This window comes from Mytilus galloprovincialis, chromosome 6 (assembly GCF_965363235.1).
Source record: "Mytilus galloprovincialis chromosome 6, xbMytGall1.hap1.1, whole genome shotgun sequence".
NCBI lineage: Eukaryota > Metazoa > Mollusca > Bivalvia > Mytilida > Mytilidae > Mytilus > Mytilus galloprovincialis.
In genome coordinates this window covers 78,820,363-78,840,567 of record NC_134843.1, presented here as the reverse complement: position 1 = coordinate 78,840,567, position 20,205 = coordinate 78,820,363, and the positions used below count along the sequence as shown (strand labels likewise).

The 20,205-nt window shown below is 32.8% G+C and overlaps 1 protein-coding gene across 1 annotated transcript; it reads right to left on the bottom strand.

Moving 5' to 3' along the window:
* Nucleotides 1-12,311: 12,311 nt before the first annotated feature.
* LOC143080425 (ileal sodium/bile acid cotransporter-like) lies at nt 12,312-17,945 on the bottom strand. Its single transcript, XM_076256268.1, has 3 exons — nt 16,894-17,945; nt 15,077-15,251; nt 12,312-13,846 (listed from the first exon to the last, which is right to left on the bottom strand). Exons 1-3 carry the CDS (start codon nt 17,629-17,631, stop codon nt 13,122-13,124), a joined length of 1,638 nt encoding a protein of 545 aa, XP_076112383.1. The 5' UTR covers nt 17,632-17,945; the 3' UTR covers nt 12,312-13,121.
* Between the last annotated feature and the right edge of the window lie 2,260 nt (nt 17,946-20,205).

The following is a 20,205-nucleotide window of genomic DNA, read 5'->3' as shown; positions in this document are numbered from 1 at the left end:
TAAAGTTGAATTCTTTGATTCGTCGTTTTTACGTGATGACGGCTGACAAATTGGACCTCGTAATTTTAGTATTATAGATTATTTAAATAATGAGTTTTAGATCTATCATGAATGAAAGGAATAGTTCAATCTTTGGCCTGTAGCCTGGAAAATTCTGTTCATGATGGAAAGATAGAACAGTTTTGGGAGTCATCTATACTATTAAACGAGAAGACCTCATTTTGTGTGTCGCTTCTCTTCCTTCCACAATAAATTAATCATCATGCTTCTGTGTTCTTTAGGTAACATGCATAGTCGCATTTGTCATCCATTCTTATGATTATTCAGATTGAGTTATTTTGGGAGAAAAACGACAAAATAGGTGTCCGGATATTGTTTCCGTCATCAGACTGACTTTTAGTCATGGATAAGACTTCCGGTTTTAAACATCCACACAAGAACAACCAATCGTATGATAGATTACAAAAATTTAAAATGAATAAGCCAACCAGAGCGTTCTCCATATCATGGTTTTTAGATCGCAAGAACAACAATTATTATACCTCCTTAGAGACAATTATTTTTCGCGTTTATCCACATGTAAACTACGATTATACTACTATAATATATTGAGACTGTATTCTATCTACTTTTTTTCTGAAATATTTATCTAAAGGGTCATCATACCATATTGAAATAAGTAAAACATGTGGAAACAAGAATGTGTCCATAGTATACGGATGCCACATCGGCACTATCCGCATTCACTATGTTTAGTGGACCGTGAAATGGGGTAAAATCTCAAATTTGGCATTTAAATTAGAAAGATCATATCGTAGGGGACATATTTACTAAGTTTCGAGTTGGTTGGGCTTAACTGTATCAAAAACTACCTCGACGAAAACTTTATTGCGAACCCTATCGTAGTTTTCTATAGATTCACCTGCAAATTACCTGTCCATTTAAACTTTTGGCAGTTCTATTGTCCCATCTAACAAATACAACAGGTATTGTTCTCTGTGTAGTTTATTCACTCAGACCTTTAAATTTCTTCTAGGAGAAATATATCACTCATTGATTAATCTACCTGAGTAAAAAATTGAACTGTCAATGAAGAAAAAATACTTATACCAATACTAAGTAACGACTCACAAAACTGCATATGGTGTTGTATTTATTCGATACCTGGAGTAACTCGTTTTTAATGTGTTCAATATTACATTTGTAATACTGATTCAAAAATTAAAAGTTGATTTCTGATCAAATATTCAATATTTTTGTGTGTTTGATAAATAAAAAATTGAATATAATATTATTTTTAAATTAAGGTCTTCATAAACATAAGTCTACAAATGAACAACAACAAAAACATGTAAATTCATTGGAAAATACTAAAAAATGTGTCTGAAATAAACTTTTTAGTATTAAACCAGATTGAAAATATATTAATGATAATATTGAATAAATACAATATTGCATACAGTTTATGTGAGTTATTAGAAGTATTTCAATAAAAAAGAAGATAATTTTTTGGTCAGGTAAATTAATCAATGAGTGATATATTTCTCCTAGAAGAAATTTAAAGGTCCCAGTGAATAAACTACACAGAGAACAATACCTGTTGTATTTGTTAGATGGGACAATAGGACTTACAAAAGTTTAAATGGACAGGTAACTTGCAGGTGAATCTATGGAAAACTAAGATAGGGTTCGCAATAACATAAAGCGGGACAGACGGACGTACAAACGAATGAACTGACGAACAGACTAGAAAACATAATTCCCATAAATGGGGCATACAAATTTATTTTGTGTAAAGTGAAAGTAGTGATTTGGCCAAAATGAAAGTAGGGTAGAGATTAGAGGGAGGCAGGACATATTCGGGACGTCGGGGTCGGGTGTTTTTAAGCTCGGGATTTCGGGATTGATCCTTACGGGATGCGGTGATATTGTTTTTTAATTTCGGGATGTCGGAATATGAATTTCGTTAAGATACGCACCTCGGGATTTCATGTTTTTAATCCCGGGATTTCGGGACCAGGGCCCCTCAGACCACCCCTCAAATGAGCCTTAGTCATTTATACGAGATTCAAATCCTACCATTGGCATGTTAATCACAGGGCTCTCAAAAGAAAGAGCACTGATGGATTGTCCCAGAAGCATATTTTATTAGAATAATAATGGTCTATAAGCAGTTTCATTTATTTCATGTTTGAAGCGGTGCAAATTTTAAAATTGATTTGACTTTTACCAAAAAATGCATTGTAGCAAGGGGGAAGAATAATTGTGGTATAAGGCTAGAAACACGAAAATAATTAAATTTAACAGAAAGAAAACACCTAACGGACTTTGGAAAGAAGGGAAAGGGCTTTTGATACATTATATGAAATTCTCCAGTCATAATAATTGTCTTTACAAAAATTCATCCTACAACAGTTTACAAGCTGTATATATATATGCCCGCGATTTCGCGGGTGTTTTCTAGTAGTATATTATTGAAAATAATTTGACCTTGGAAGGGTAAAACTGACTTCCGTTTATACGACACGTGTAGATGGATTATGTCTATAATTAGTGAAAGGAGATGTGTCCATTCGTCAATAAGACAGCAAACCAGCTACATAAAAACCAATAGGACATATAAAAGCAAAATAGAAAAAAGAGTTAGACAAGTATCTAAACACAATGTCAAGCTCTAAATCGTCCCTAGTCTACAGAAGATGAGTTAACCTACATGAGAGTATGGATGTGGGGCTTTCGTTTCTGTATTCGTTGCTGTTTTTCGTTCATTTATTCTGTATCTTTAAAAAAAAAATGCTTTTCTGTAATAACTTAATAAGATTTATTCCTATGAAGAATAAATCCGGTTATCGGAGGAAAGTGGGCTTACTTTTTGGGAGTTGTCCCACTTTGAACACGTGGTGGAACTTGTTATGTATTATGAGTCATGTTAATTATAATTTTAACCTTGATAACTGTGACGTCATCATTCTTTCTTTACCACGATACAGCAGAGAGAAGACGCAAACATTGGGTTCCGTATGAATTAACTAATGTTTGTTTCAAAAGTTACCCACCAACCCACCACTTAAATTAAAGATATACTCCTAAAATGTAATTAATATGCACGTGTTAAATATTATATATTATTTTGTTTATTTTTCTGCTGTGTTTGTTCTATTTTTCAGGTTGAAATGACTGGTAGTTTATTCCGATTGTAATCCCAATCCTTCGTCACGGCTTCAGACAAAGACTCCGACCATTTAATGGCGAAAATAGCGACACAACATCTACAAATATATTATTATCGACTCCTAGTTATCGATATTAAGAATTGAACGATGGACACTCAGTGCGTGAATTTTTCTTGCTACCTGATTGGAAGATATTACGAGACGTGAATAATCAAAGTTTATTGATTGGTTAGGACAATCCAAACCTAGTAAATGTCCTTCAATCCCGTAGAGTATCGGACTTGTCCTATCTATTTTAGCAATTAGATCATTTGCCTGGTCATTAATCATGCATATTCATGATATTGGTACACAGGTAACTTTTATCTATAAATAGTCGAATCTCCTGGAGTTTCGTAAACAACAACGTTAAACGATACTTCATAACGTGTGACATCACGTGTGGTAAAATTTGTCGATTGATGCACGTGGCTATTCTAGTAAATAAATAAATCAACAAAGCGAGAGCACTTTCCATTTTCATCAGCTAAGAGTCGACTTAGCCCTTTTTGAAAGGCTGATGATTGTGCTTCTTATAATGAAATTATGTATCCGCTGAGCTTCTGTTTCCCAGGGCCAGCATCCGATATATTTTGGAAGCAATAATGTTAATAAGCCTAAGGATATTATATTGATATATAAGGAAATGACATTATAAGGAATAACAATAAGGTGAAAATAAGGAATAAGAATAATGTGGAAATAAGAAATAAGGAATGGACAATAATGTGGGAATAAGGAATGGACTATAAGGTTTAATTATATATACTAGGGACTTGCCAATTATGTTTCTCGGCAGTCCCATTCTTTGTCAAGCCGTGGCCGTACAATTTTGTACTTTTGCCAAATAAAATATTTCTTACTTTATATTTGTATGTCATTTGGCCCAACGTTGTCTCAGATAATAACGTATTCTAGACAGTGTTCTTTTTTGTAATCAGTTTAGTTTTACTACCAAATTCTTTAATTGTTGCAGTTATTCCTTATATCATATCACCCCAATATTCTCTACTCTTTATTATGACAGCTATGGCGTTCCATACTTTATATTTTGCACATTTTTCTCTATTCCTTATTTTGTTTGCTCATTACTAATATTGTCTATTCTGAATTTCTGTTAACCCCATCGACATCCTCCTTCAGTACGCTTGACAGAAAACGAAATGAAAAATTGTAATAGTGCATGAAAAAAATAAAAATAAAATTACAATTATATACACGGTATTTATCTTTGTGCCAAAACACAAAATATATTTGTTGCACAAAAGTAAAGAATTTCTTATCTATTTTTTTTACAGAATCAATTGCTGTCAAAACGTGATCGTTTGTTGGGAGAAAAAGGCCTGTTACTTCAGTGCGGTAATTGAAACGTATGAACTACTTTTCAGAGCGTTAATTGTTTTGATGTAACCGACTACATTCCACATTTTCACTCTAAATAAACCTGGTATGGTTACTTGTAACGTTCTGTTGAGTAAGAAAAAGAAAATATTTATATTCTACCTTTTGATCTGTCTATATGCGTTAACGTTTTCCACGAGATGTAATTTATCACTATGATACAAAAGAATACAATAGAAAAGTACTTATTCAAAGGACACAGGACATTTGAAAATAATCCCCATGAATACGGTGATTTTTTTTTAACACATCTAATGACTGAAACAAATTTAAAGAACAGCGTGTATACAATTTCATTTGTCGGTTATTGACTGTGCCCAGGGTCATACAAAATTGCTTCTATGAAAATTTCTATAGCACCATCAATCTTCATGTGAAAAGTTTTTAGTAAATATAACTTTTCTAAAATTCTGCCATCAGAGATTGATTTTGTTCTCTAAAATGTGTTTTATGTTTTTATGATTCGATCATGCCTTGACCCAATATAAGTGGTAACATATGATCATTTAGGGTGTCCCATTTTCACATCGTTCTGAATCGGTGGCATGTCTTCAGGACATTGTAAAGTCATTTATATAGATAATATAAAAAAAGAAGATGTCACGGGTATGATTGCCAATGAGACGATTCTCCACAAGAGACCAAAATGACACAGAAATTAACAACTAGAGGTCACCGTACAACCTTCAACAATGAGCAAAGCCTATACCGCATAGTCACTCAGCTATAAAAGGCCCCGAAATGACAATGTAAAACAATTCAAAGGAGAAAACTAACGTCCTTATTTATGTACAAAAAATGAACGAAAAACAAATATGTAACACATAAGCAAACGACAACCACTGATTTACAGGCTCCTGTCTGGGACAGACGCATAAAACCATTTACTAAACATGATATTTAATTTAAAGTTTGAATCTATACTTTTCCACCACGATGATATGTTGATTAAATTAACTCATCCCTATAAAAAGTAAACAAGTCTAATAAGAATAACGAAATTCGATTAAATCCAAAAACGGAAAGCCCGTAAATTAATGGCAAAATCAAAAGCTCAAACACGTCAAACGAATCTGTCATATTTCTGATTTAGTACAGGCATGTTCGTATGTAGAACTGGTGGATTAAACCTGGGTTTAAAGCTAGCTAAACCTCCCACTTGTATAAAAGTCGCATAGAATTCATCACACTACATGTATATATATAACCATCACACATTTTTTTTTACACTTATAAACGTTTTAAATTTTGTGCATTAGATGCGTTTTTCTAGCTTTAGCAAAATCAGAAATGATCAAACCGAAAACTATAGAGACATCTGATAAAAGTTGAAAACGGACAGATTGGTATAACTTAAGGGAATTAATACTTCACTTGCAAAAAAATAAAAGACACAAAGTACAGGTAAGAAAGTTATCATTAAAGCAACATTTTCTTTTTAATCTGATCAAACATGATCACATGAGTCATTGCCAAATCTTTTAAAAGTTTTTAGAAATATTGATTTGGATTATATTTTATTTCGCACCGGTTTGTTGTTAAACATTTAATGATAATGCCACATAAGTCCCCCCCCCCCCCAAAAAAAAAAAATTAAAATAAATAAAATTAAATAGTTGGAAAACAAAAAAATTGTTTATGAAAGGCTTTCATGATAAGTATGCAATATAAGTATGAAAACTTCACAGACATTGAATATCAATGTCAGCAATAAAGTCACATACATATCAGTAATGATGTCACTTATATACTTATATGCAAGTAATGATACCACATACATGTCAACAATAATACCACATACATGTCAACAATAATACCACATACATGTCAGCAATGATACCACATACATGTCATCAATGATACCTCATACAAGTCAGCAATAATACCAAATACATGTCAGTAATAATACCACATACATGTCAGCAATGATACCACATACATGTCAGCAATAATACCACATACATAACACATTGATACCACAAATATGTCAGTAATGATACCACATACATGTCAGTAATAATACCACATACATGTAAGCAATAACACCACATACATGTCAGCAATAAAACCACATACATGTCAGTAATAATACCACATACATGTCAGTAATGATACCACATACATGTCAGTAATGATACCACATACATGTAAGCAATAACACCACATACATGTCAGCAATAAAACCACATACATGTCAGTAATAATACCACATACATGTCAGTAATGATACCACATACATGTCAGTAATGATACCACATACATGTCAGCAATAATACCACATACATAACACATTGATACCACAAATATGTCAGCAATAATACCACATACATGTCACCAATGATACCACATACATGTCAGCAATAATACCATACATGTCAGTAATAATACCACATACATGTCAGCAATGATATCACATACATGTCAGCAATGATACCACATACATGTCAGTAATAATACCACATACATGTCAACAATGATACCACATACATGTCACCAATGATAATATTTACATGTCAGTAATGATACCATTTACATGTCAGCAAAAATACAACTCATATTTCAGCTATTATACCACATACATGTCAGCAATAATACCACATACATGTCAACTATATATCACATACAAGTCAGCAATAATATCCCATACATGTCAGTTATAATACAACTAACATGACAGCAACAATATCACATAAATGGCAGTAATGATGTCACTTACATGTCAACAATGATACCACATACATGTCAACAATTATACCACATACATTTAAGCAATAAAACCACATACCAAACAACAACGATATCACATACATGTCAGTAATAATATCATATACATGTACGTAATTATACCACATACATGTCAACGATTTTACCACATGCATGTCAGCAATGAAACCACATACATGTCAGCAATAGTACAACATATGTGTCAACAACGATATCACATACATGTCAGTAATAATACCACTTACATGTCAGTAATGATACCACATATATGTCAGTAATGATACCCCATACATGTCAGCAATAATACCACATACATGTCAGCAATAATACCACATGCATGTCAGTAATGATACCCCATACATGTCAGTAATGATACCAAATATATGTCAACAATAATACACATACATGTCAACAATTATACCACATACATTTAAGCAATAATACCACATACATAACAACAACGATACCACATACATGTCAGTAATAATACCATATACATGTCACTAATGGTACCACATACATGTCAACAGTAATACCACAAACATGTCAGCAATGATACCACATACATGTCAACAATGATACCACATACATGTCAGCAATGATTCCATATACATGTCAGTAATGTTACCATTAACATGTCAGCAAAAAAACAACTTATATGTCAGCTTTTATACCACATACATGTCAGCAATAATATCACATACATGTCAGTAATAATACAACTAATATTTCATCATTTATATCACATATATCTCAGTAATGAGGTCACTTATATACTTTTATGTAAGTAATGTCAACAATAATACCACATACCAGTAATTAATGATACCAAGTACATGTCAACAATAATACCACATTCATGTCATTTATGATATCACATACATGTCAACAATTATACCACACACATGTCAGCAATGATACCACATACATGTCAGTTATTATACCACATATGTGTTAGCAATAATACCACATACATGTCAACAATTATACCACACACATGTCAGCAATGATACCACATACATGTCAGTAATGATACCACATACATGTCAGCAATAATACCACATATATGTTAACAATTATACCACATGCATGTCAGTAATAACACAACATACATGTCAGTAATGATACAAAAAAATGTCAGTTATAGATCACATCCATGTAAGCTATGATACCGCATACATGTCAGAAATAATACAGCTTACATGTACATGTCAGAAATGATACCAAATACATGTCAGAAATGATACTAAATACATGTCAAAAATAATACCACATACATGTCAGCAATAATACCACATACATGTCAGCTATGTAACTACATACATGTCAGCAACAATACCACATACTTGTTAACAATAATACCACACATGTAGGTAATGATACACCATACATGTCAGTACTGATACACCATACATGTCAGTAATGATACCGCATACATGTCAACAATATACCAAACACATGTCAGTCAGGATACACCATACATATCAGTACTGATACACTACACATGTGAGTAATTATACCACATACATGTCAGCAATCATTCCACATACATGTCAGTAATATTACCACTTACATGTCAGTAATGATACACCGTACATGTCAGTAATGATACCACATACATGTCAGCAATTATACCACATACATGTCAGTAATATTACCACATACATGTCACCAATAATACCACATATATGTCAGCAATAATACCACATACATGTCACCAATGATACCACATACATGTCAGTAATGATACCACATACATGTCACCAATAATACCACATACATTTCAGCAATAATACCACATACATGTCACCAATAATACCACATATATGTCAGTAATGATACCACATACAGGTCAGCAATAATACCACATACATGTCAGTAATAATACCACATACATGTCAGTAATGCTGCCCAATACTTGTTATGTCAGTAATGATACCACTTACAAATCAGTAATAATACACCATACATGTCATCAATTATATCACACAAATGTACGAAATGATACACCATACATGTCAGTAATAATATAATATACATATCAGCAATAATACCACATACATGTCAGTCATGTTACCACATACATGTCAGTAATGATACCGCATATATGTCAACAATAATACCACTTACATGTCAGTAATGATACACCATACATTGCAGTAATGATACCACATGCATGTCAGTAATAATACCCACATACATGTCAGTACTGATAATACATACACGTCACAAACACGTCATATGTATGACAGAAATGACGTCACATATATGACAGATATGATACCACATATGTTAGTACTATACCACATTCAATTCAGTAATGATGCCACATACATTACACCATTGGAATCACATATTTCTGCAACCTGTATGTAAATTGAAAAATACTTCGAAGGAAAAATAATTTAACTGTTTAAACTGTCATTGAATTAGAAACTACCAAACAAATCAAATTTATTTTTGTTGCATTGAAAAAAAACCTTGATACCCCAAACTAAAATTTAAAATTCCACTGATACTATTTTATAATTTATTTGCATAAATTATAACTATGAATTACAAAACATGAGAATGAGAATGAAAATGTTTATATAATTTGAATGTGTGATATTAAATATTTAAGAAAAAATTTCACTTGAGTGATTTTCTTTTGTATCAAGTATCAAATATCAAACTATCACATGTTTTTTTGTGTATTACTTTATCTACTTGTTCAACTAGATAATAGCCATAATATATTCAGCAATGTTATTTCATCTAATTTGGGAACAGTAAGGGGTTCGTTAATATCGATTGCTGAACATACCAATCTATTTCTAAAACATATGAGATTTATTCTAATCATCAATAAGCAATGGTAAAATATATAAAGGGCAGACCACTGGTAAAATAAAATTCGACAACCAACATTGCTCTTGCCTATTTTTATAAAACGTAGCTGTGTCCATCCAAAAAAGGTGTTTTTCGTTCTTTCCTCGCCCCTCTATCATTTTAACTTTTATTGTTCTGATCTTCGACATTATAAAACAAATGTGCCGAGGCAGGCGCGGATCCAGAGGGGGGGGGGGGGGGGTTCCGGGGGTTGGAGCACCCGAGATCCCTCCAGTTTTGGTAGGGTTTGTGTGGCTTAGTCTTTTTTTCTATGTTGTGTTTTGTGTGATATTGTTTGTCTGTTTCTGTTTTTCTTTTTAGTCTTGGCGTTGTCAGTTTATTTTTTATTTATGAGTTCAAATGTACCTCTGGTATCTTTCACCCTTCTTTTCTTTACAATTTTTTATTATAATTGTGTCTTGTCGTCGTTTTCTTTTATTCCTCAGTGTTGAAGGCATGATTTTTTGATTGTCCCTTTAGTGTCTTCTAGCGTCTCTTTATTCTTACAAGATCATTGTATAAATACCTTTTCTTACATGAGATATATACATGTACAGAATTATTTGACAAATGTACCCATTTAACTTACATTATATACAGTATAACGAAGTATTAGATTATTTGATAATGTCTATTGTTAGATTATCACCGTTCCACATCGCTACTGTAAGTAAATACGTTAATGTTGGTACAATGAACAAAAGAAACATTTACAAAAGTAATTCCACCTATTCATCTCAATTAACCGTCTTCTCTATTAACTATTGCGTATTATGTATCGTATAAAAGTGAGTTCAAAAATTTAAGTATTTTCTGGGCATGTAATTTTTGCACCTGTCCCAAATTAGGAGCTTCTTGTATGTTTTTTAAAAACTTTAGTTCATTTATATGTTTTGGAGTTTAGAATGACGTTCATTATAACTGAACTAGTACATATGTTTGTTAAGGGCCCACCTGAAGTCCACTACCGGGTGCGGGACATTCTTCCTGTGTTGAAGACCCATTAGAGGCCTTTGGCTGTTTTTGATTTTTTACTCTTCGGTCGGGTTCTTGTCTGTTTGAAACATTCCCAATTTCCATGTTTATGTAAGATTAGAAGATGACCGAACATCATCCAAGCTTCAGAACTAAACAACTGATAGGTTGCAGCTTTTTTTTAATATAAAATATTTACTATAAAAAAAGCTGCAACCTATCTACAGATCAGTGGCCATTACAGCATACAGGAATTGAAACCTCGATATAATATGCCATTAAAAAAAGTATTTGAAAGACAATTAGTATTCACAAAATTCTGAATGTAAAGATCATATTATGGTTATTAAACAGAGACTTTGTGATATTGTCAAACAAGAGTTTGATGCTACTTTAGAAAGTTCATCAAAATGTTTTCTGTATAGATATATGATATCCAATTTTTCTTTGCAGTCATATTTGTGTAAACCCATACCCGAAATATATAAAAAGTGTATTGTTAAATTTAGATTGTCATCACATAATCTAGCTATAGAGAAGGGAAGGTATTCCAATGATAATAGAAACCTTAAAACCTGTACATTGTGTATTGATGATATTGAGGATGAAATGCATTTTATTTTATCATGTCCATTATATTCTAATTTGCGTGAGTGTTTGATAAAACATATTATTGGGGTAAGCCATCTGTTTATAAACTTATACAATTATTAAGAACTACTAATGTAAAAGACTTGTGCAACTTTGGAAAATATATATTTAGAGCACTGAAGCTCAGAAATGACTGTTTTCAGTAAGATGATTTGTAATTCATTTGTTACAAATATTTGCTATTTGGAATTATATTTAAATGTATTTATTTTTTGTGTATTTTAAACTTCTGTCTGTTTTGTCATGATCGTATATTTTTGTAATCTATATTTAGTATATATTGATTATATATGTACCTATATGTTGTAAAACATTTGGTTAATAAAGAATTGAAAAGTTTTGGTTGAAAATCACGAATTAAGAGAAAACGTTTTTTCACACCTTTTCCTAAAAATATTTTCGTGCTACATATCGGGTAGCATTGTATTTGACAATTATATCCTTCATTACTGTCGTTATTAAAAAGTCAACACAAAAGACATTTTAAATATATTATTTTTTTTATTATTTCATAATTGAGTTACAAAGAGTATTCGTTGATAAAATTATAACAAGATAAAAAACATTTGGCATTAAAATGAGGATATAAAGATTCATCAATCTAACAACAGTTTGTTTAACATATAAAAAATATGTGCTGCATATTAAAAACTCTCAGTACAGACAAATGCATTGAAGTGTTCAATTGAATATCGCAGGTGAAAGTCAAAATTTTTAAAATATATAAATATTCAGTAGATATACATATATATATAAAAAAAACTTTGTTGCTCATCCGTATTACAACTTTATTCAGCTCTGATTGTGAATATACACTAACCATGCCAAACATGTTTGTTATTGAGCCCATTTAATAGCATACATGTTCAGACATCATTGTGTTTTTTTTTACTGTATTCTGTCTTTCAAAATCACGAAAAAAAGTATAACATATACATAACTATAGACATGGACACTATATTTTACTATTAAAGCTATCGTATTTTAAAGGTAAAGAAGAAAACGTAAAATCCCAATTTTAATGAGAACGGCATCCAAATGTCCTTTGTTCTTTGTCCGTATACTAAACTATATATACTATATGGCCTTTAATTTTCGTGTCGTTTGATTGCTGTCTCAACAACGGTGTCCGCATCTGCCGTTGATTATATTAAAAAATACAGTCAAACTAAATATACAACAGTAAATCGTGTTAATATACAGAACATCATAGTACTATCCGCATACGTAAAATATACAATATAAATAGATAATAGAAATAACAATTATAATTAATATGGAACACTTTTATATCACAGTGGTTCTCCCATTTTCTACATCCAAAGTTACTTCCTTTGAGCCCTTTTTACTTTTAGGTTTTTTCTCCTTTGTACTTCCGTTTTCGTTCTTCTTTGTACTTCCGTTTTCGTTCTTCTTTGTACTTCCGTTTTCATTCTTCTTTGTACTTCCGTTTTCATTCGGGACACTGTCGTACTTATTCTTGTTTCTTCGTTTGTATATCAGGTATGGGGCAGTAATTAGAAATAACGGAAGTGGAGTCATAACAGCAGAAGCGATTGGTGCCACAGCTGCAATAAATCCATCCGGTGGTGGAAAAGCATACATCATTAGAATCATGGCAATTCCTGTATTCTGCATCCCTGTCTCAATTGCGACAGTCTTTATGCGCTGCCATGGTAATCTAAAGATGAAAGCTATCAAGCCTCCCAAAAGATATCCGAAATACGGCAGTAAGCAACCAGCCAATACGATTTTTGGTTTAAAGAGTTTAAAAATATAAAGATTTGAGTAGATACCAACAGTCAACAGAAAAACAATACAAACAACGGTTACTGGTCTGATTACCTTTATTAAGACCTTCGTTACTTTCGGAAGTTTATGCTGTAAGAATACTCCTACAAACAGCGGAACTATCAGTATCAACAACGTTGTAAATATATTGAGAAATGGAACTTGGACTGTGCCGTCTATGAACTGTTGCCCCAGTGTGTAGAGCCACAGCGGCATCATTCCTGTAAAATATATGTATTACATATAAGTCAAAATTGTGGCATTCTCAATGCAATGGTATAAACAATATAAAACAATTTGACCACCATAAGAAGTCACGTTCATTTATGTTATCTTGATTGATGCCGTTACAAGACAAGTAAGTTAGTCACACTTACATTTCTATTGTGCTTGCGGAACTGAGTACCAACTTAGAAAACAAGTTGTATCTCTATATTTCACAGGAAATACAAATAAATGGTAGCAAAAATATATAATAAAAAACGGTGAAAATTATTTATTTAAACTTTTTTTCATAACTGCATCCCTTTAGTATTTAGTTTTGAGAGATGTTTAAGTGTGTGGTTTGCTTTGTTTAATTGTTAGTAGAATATCTATCGGACAGATCTTATGTCCGAAAAAAAAACCCCAACAGGTGTCTGCTTATTGCTGTGGACCACAAAACGAGTTCCGTGATAAATATAATAACTGTAGACACTTATCTTTCTGTTATTCGCTCTTGATAAGAAAAAAAAGGTATGAGATATCCACCAATGACACAAAATCAGTACATGCGCATTAAAAAAAACCACAAAAAGATAAGAATCAGCGCTTTAATGGCTGTTCTTCATCTCAAAGTCACAGTGAGACCTTCAACACGAAGCAAACAAATCTCACCGCAAACTGCTAGTTGGTCCAAGGACACAGTTGTTGTCCTTTGGTTTTCGTTGTCTAGTTTTCGTTGTCTTCGTCCTTTGGTTGACGAATATAGTCCCTAGTGTAAACAGTGTATAACTAGCATGTTTTATTTGATACACTTTCCCAATTTATTTCTTGATATCAAATGCATGAAATATATAGGGGGATGTAATTACATGTCAAAAAAATTTGGGTGCTGAATCTTTATGTTAAGTAGTGATTTGGTTCAGTTCAAAAAGGTCAAATTTTATAACGTCTGAAGCTGTCAAACTGAATTTTACATCCCCTTAACACAGAATTTTCAATATTTTGAGTTAGAGCTGGTAGAAGTTTCTATAATTTTGATATTATTTGTCTCACTGGTAGTAAACTACACTGTAAAAATCTTTTTGAGAAAGAGCAGGTGCGATTTTTTTAATTTGAATTTATTGTCTAAAAGAAATGCACTACGAAATAACATTCTCGGGCCAGTTAAGTCGACACATACTCTACATAGCAAACACATACTCCATATCTTAAAACATCTTTTTAACGGATGTTTTCCTTTGACTCACCCAAAGCCATGATAGTACTGAGTGCTGTCATGGTGATAGATAGAGAAAGATCTCCACCGAGGAGAAACGAGTAAATATTACTGGCTCCGCCACCTGGACAACAAGCGGCAACAAATATACCAAGCGCTACATCCGGTCGGTCAGCAGTCACCAGCTTAGCAATACCATAACCCAACTGGAATAAAATAATGGATTTTGAACACATTAAAAAAATAATGATAAAAGAAAATGTGTAGTTCTATCTTAAAGGATACACCAACGTGGACCTTAAATTGAAAATTGAATGTTATTGTTTAATTCCAATCCAACCGGACTACGAGACATTAAAATTGAGAATGGAAATGGAAATTCATTGAATGAATGTGTCTTTACAACCATCGAACTGTTTATTGATACCACGGGCCGTTAATATTATGTTACAGAAGGATACACTCATTAGACATTTCCATCCTATACATTTGACTTGGATGGAGAGTTGTCTCATTGTCACTCATACCACATCTTCTTATATCTATTTATTTTATAAATGTTTAAATGACTATATCTCAAGAAGTATAAATGCAACTCAGATGTTATAATTTAGAGATATTAAGATGCAGTTCTCAAATGCACATAAAATTTCATAAAAATCCGAAATACCGTCCGATGCATAAACAAATTAATTGATAAGAGTAATTTCAACAGACTCATTTAAGTCGTTCAATGAAGTCAATGGTCCCTGTGCTAAATATTTAAAATGGTATTTAAATCGAATGGAACAGGTCTTTGTAAAATAAAGTAGCAAAACCAGTGTCAATATATTAAATATGACAATGACATGCAAACATGATATCTACTTTCAAAGCGTAATAGGTTATTTAAACATATACATGTATGTACAATATACATGTACAGGAATCGAAATTGTGCATGCATGTGAAAAACACGTGACACAGTATGACATCAGCAGGAAAAATAATAAACGTGACATTCCAAATACATCTACGATTCATAGATTCAATCGTTGTAAGGAATAGCCAGCGGCCAATATTACAGACAGTGAGACTAAAACGTTAATTATAGAACAATATATTCAATTGTATTATATGTCCCGACCCTAAGGGTTGTCTAGGGTATAGACATATGGTGGCCCCTTGGTATTCTTCCGACAAGTTAACTCCTGGTTATGCAGGATGTATAAATTCTGGCCCATGTCTGGTTACGTTAATTTTGATACATCGCATAGAGAAATAGAAACTGGTATGCTTTCTGTGAGTTAAAGAACCATTGCATCAACTCTAAGAGTCCGTGTGAGACATGTTGCATTGCAAATTATATGTCCCTATCAAACGTGTCCTTGGTTTCTAGTTGCTGTTGAATTTCCCGCCCTTCATCCCAGACACTACCTTCCAGAACCTACCTATTGTACATGTACGTATTGTTGATTTTTTCTCGTCCCAAATATGCCTGAAATAATTGCCACTGACGTAAATAACGCATAAATCGTTTATATGTCTTCTTATAATTGATGTTCTAGTAGAATTAAACTGTGATTTCTAATAAGGGATATTTAATGTGGATGGACGTTATATGTAAATTTTAGCTTGCTGTAGAATACACGTAGTTCTTCGAATATTTATATGCTGTGTGGTTTGTAATTGAATCCTAATTGCGGTTCAGTCACGTGGGTTCAGTTTTGTTTGTGCTACTGAACTTCTGACCTTTAGTTTGAATGGCCTTAAACAGAGCTATAACAATGGTAAATATTTATTTAGTTTCAATGTATTTGCAGAACAACGAACTTTCATTTTGTTATAATAGTTTATGTTGGCACTCACCATCGGCATAATAATGAACTGACATCCTAAGCCTATACATGGTGCTAGCGGACGCCTTATGTTTTCTTTAACAATCTCAAGGTCTAACTTTGCTCCAAAAGCAAGTGTTATGAAAATCATGAAAACGTAAATAATGACCCTAAAAGCAGTATCAATAGGTCTCATGAGTCGTAGGATGATAACTGGCACTTTTGTTACATCTACCATATCTCCAGTCTTGTTTTGTAGTTCAAGGTCGTTATAGCTGTATAGATTAAACATTATAAACGTTCTGCCAAGAAGATCTGAATTCGTATATAAAGTGTGTGTCCCTTGTACAGCATAATATTCTTTTTGTTTCTGTACTTCACCAACTGAATACGATGGACCACGGACAGCAGAAACGTTGGTCAATGGCACGAGAGGCATTAGTACCAAATGTCTGTTTCTGCAATCAATAATGACGTCATTAGTTTTAACCTTCACAAGATTTGTGTCGTCAGCTGTAGCTCTCATGACATATTTTAAAGTTTCATCGTCACACTGTACTGTATAGTTGAAATATTGAGGCGCTGGGTCTTCTTCCATGAAAACAATAACAACACCCGGTGGTGGTCCTTTGACACTTAGTATTCCTGTTGCATTAATCATGTCTAGTGGCACCGTCGGGCCTCCCATAGACATATCTGCCACTGCCCGTGACAAACTAAGAGTTAACAACATATGATGAAGTAAAATGAGTTTGTATGACATATCCATTTTTCTGGTTCGCAATGTTCTGATTAAATGACAAACCCCATTCAAGCACTGGTTATATATATACACCAGAATTATTTACATATCTAACGGTTCAGCGGTTTCTCATCATTGACATATATGAGGTCTTTGTTCTTAATCCGTATTGTATCACTCAAATAATATTCCTTCCTTCTTTCATGACCGTCTCTCATGTCATATGTCCCAGTCCGTGTATATTATGAAGTCTATTGCTTTAAATTTTTATGATGTTTAAATAATTGAATTAAAATTTGTCGGCAAATGTCAACAGAGAATAAAAACAGCCCAAGGTCACAGAGATTATAAAAATGAAGTGAACAATATAGTAGGTAATTTAAATCAGTTGTTGGTCGTTTAAAGTACTTTCAAACCACACTTGATGAATGACTGTTTACTCCAAAGCTGTTATAGTACCCGGGTATGAAGCTTAAATATCAAGTATATCCAACAGCGACAAGATACCTATGTTTAAAATTTCATAACAACACCGTATTGATTTTATTGTAGATAAAGATTTCAGAGGAAAACTGATTTGTAATCATTTATATACCTTTTTCAAGTCAACAATAGGTCAAAATATTACAGTAACATCTGTGAAATATCTATAAAAAAACCATAACAAATAAAACTATATTTTAGCGCAGTTAGCCGGTAGATTACTTGATTTGAGTTCGATTTATGTACGTCCAGTGGCAAAGTTTGCATGCAGGTTAATGACGAAAACAAACTAATTATATATACAACGGAAAGGCAATTTAAAAGAATATTTGATCAGGAGTAAGGAAAGAAAATTTGCAAGAACAAATTAATTATAAATATAATAGCGGGTCGTGTAAAAGGTGACATATTTGACTGGGATCAGGGACAGGAAATTAAGAATACACGCCTCCGGGTACGGGAATTTCTCGCTGCATTGAAGACCTGTTAGTGACCTTCTGCTGTTGTCTGTTCTATGGTCGGGTTGTTGTCTCTTTGGCATATTACCCATTTCCATTCTCAATTTTATGACAACTCTGGCCAATCTTAAGACAACTTGACCACCCTTGAAGACAACTTGAACAAAATAATGTAATCGCAGAATACAATGTTACATGGAGGCGATCTGACAAATGAAAAAAAAAAAACGATTACTATATATCTGCTTTATATTTGAATTGCATTGCAAGATATTTGTTTTATTTTTCTGATTGATCGCGCTAAGCCGTGATTAAACAATGCAGAAATATGGTAAAAACAAACAAGGCACAAAATATGTTTCGTCACAGCAAGTTAAGATGGTCTGTAAGAAGAAACTGACATGAGCAAAATCTAGACCAAAAATAATCACATCAAACATAAAAGCCATGACGAGCTACTGGCCTGACAAGAGTTTTAAACTGGTCCGAGTTGTCTTTAAAGTTGACCCGAGTTGTCTTTAAATTAGTCCAATTTGTCTTTGTCTAAGTTGTCCTGATTATATATTTCTATATCTCAATCATGATTGTCGATTTATTGAAGTCAGCACATAATGCCAACAAAATTGCAAATAATCGCATTTATAGATATAGAGAAAGATTATATAATATATGGTTAATCGTTGAGTTTTATATAAATTAAACAGTTTTAAAAACGTATGGTTACATGTATAGACATAATGATACACAACAAAATACATAGAATGCCTATCATGGCGAAATAGATTATAAGCCAGTATTCCCCTAAATTCATTTCACGCTAGGTCTATTTTATTAAAGTTTTATAATCGTTTCTATTACAGTATCACAGCTTGATGTACGTATTAGGTTGTTACAATATCATGTTGCATATCTCAAAATAATACCCAAGCCGTATCAATGCCTTTATCTTTTATCTAGACTGCTATGAATCTTTTATTTTTGTATAAAAAAAAACTTCCTAAAGTAGCAAATATATTGACATTAATTTTATAAATAATTGCAATCAATTGAAATGATTTGATTTGTGTTTTTGTTTCTGTTTTGTGTTAACACCACTTTCAAGCACCGCTTTTGGGCTATTTCGTGGCGGTCAGTTTTTATTGATGGAGGAAGCCGGAGTGCCCGGAGAAGACCACCGACCTTAGGTAGGAAAACTGACATCCTTATTTAATGAAGATTAGAGTCGAGTGAAACCGCATGAGCGGGGTTGCAATAAATGAATAAGACATCTAGTATTCTTACAGATACCTAGATGATGTACTTATACCGTTGACAATGCAGAATAAAGGCAACAGTAGTATACCGCTGGTCGAAACTCATAAATCGATTGAATAAAAAACAAATCCGGGTTACAAACTAAAACTGAGGGAAACGCATTAAATATAAGAGGAGAAAAACGACACAACAGAAACACAACATTAAAATGTAACACACAAAGAAACGAACTATAATATAACAATGGCCATTTTCCTGACTTGGTACAGGACATTTAAGAAAAAAAAATGGTGGGTTGAACCTGGTTTTATGGCATGCCAAATTAAACCTCCCGCTTTTATGGCAATGTTAAATATAACATTAAAATGACAACATAAAATGACAGGACTACAACACAAATAAATGG

Bases quoted from the DNA above. Each gene is read 5' to 3' on its own strand.
- LOC143080425 (XM_076256268.1), bottom strand. From the start codon at position 17,631: ATGGATATGTCATACAAACTCATTTTACTTCATCATATGTTGTTAACT. The intron at 15,252-16,893 runs GTGAGTGCCAAC...ATTTTATTCCAG, and splicing joins AGTTCATTATTATGCCGATG to TTGGGTTATGGTATTGCTAA. The intron at 13,847-15,076 runs GTGAGTCAAAGG...TATATTTTACAG, and splicing joins CAGTACTATCATGGCTTTGG to GAATGATGCCGCTGTGGCTC.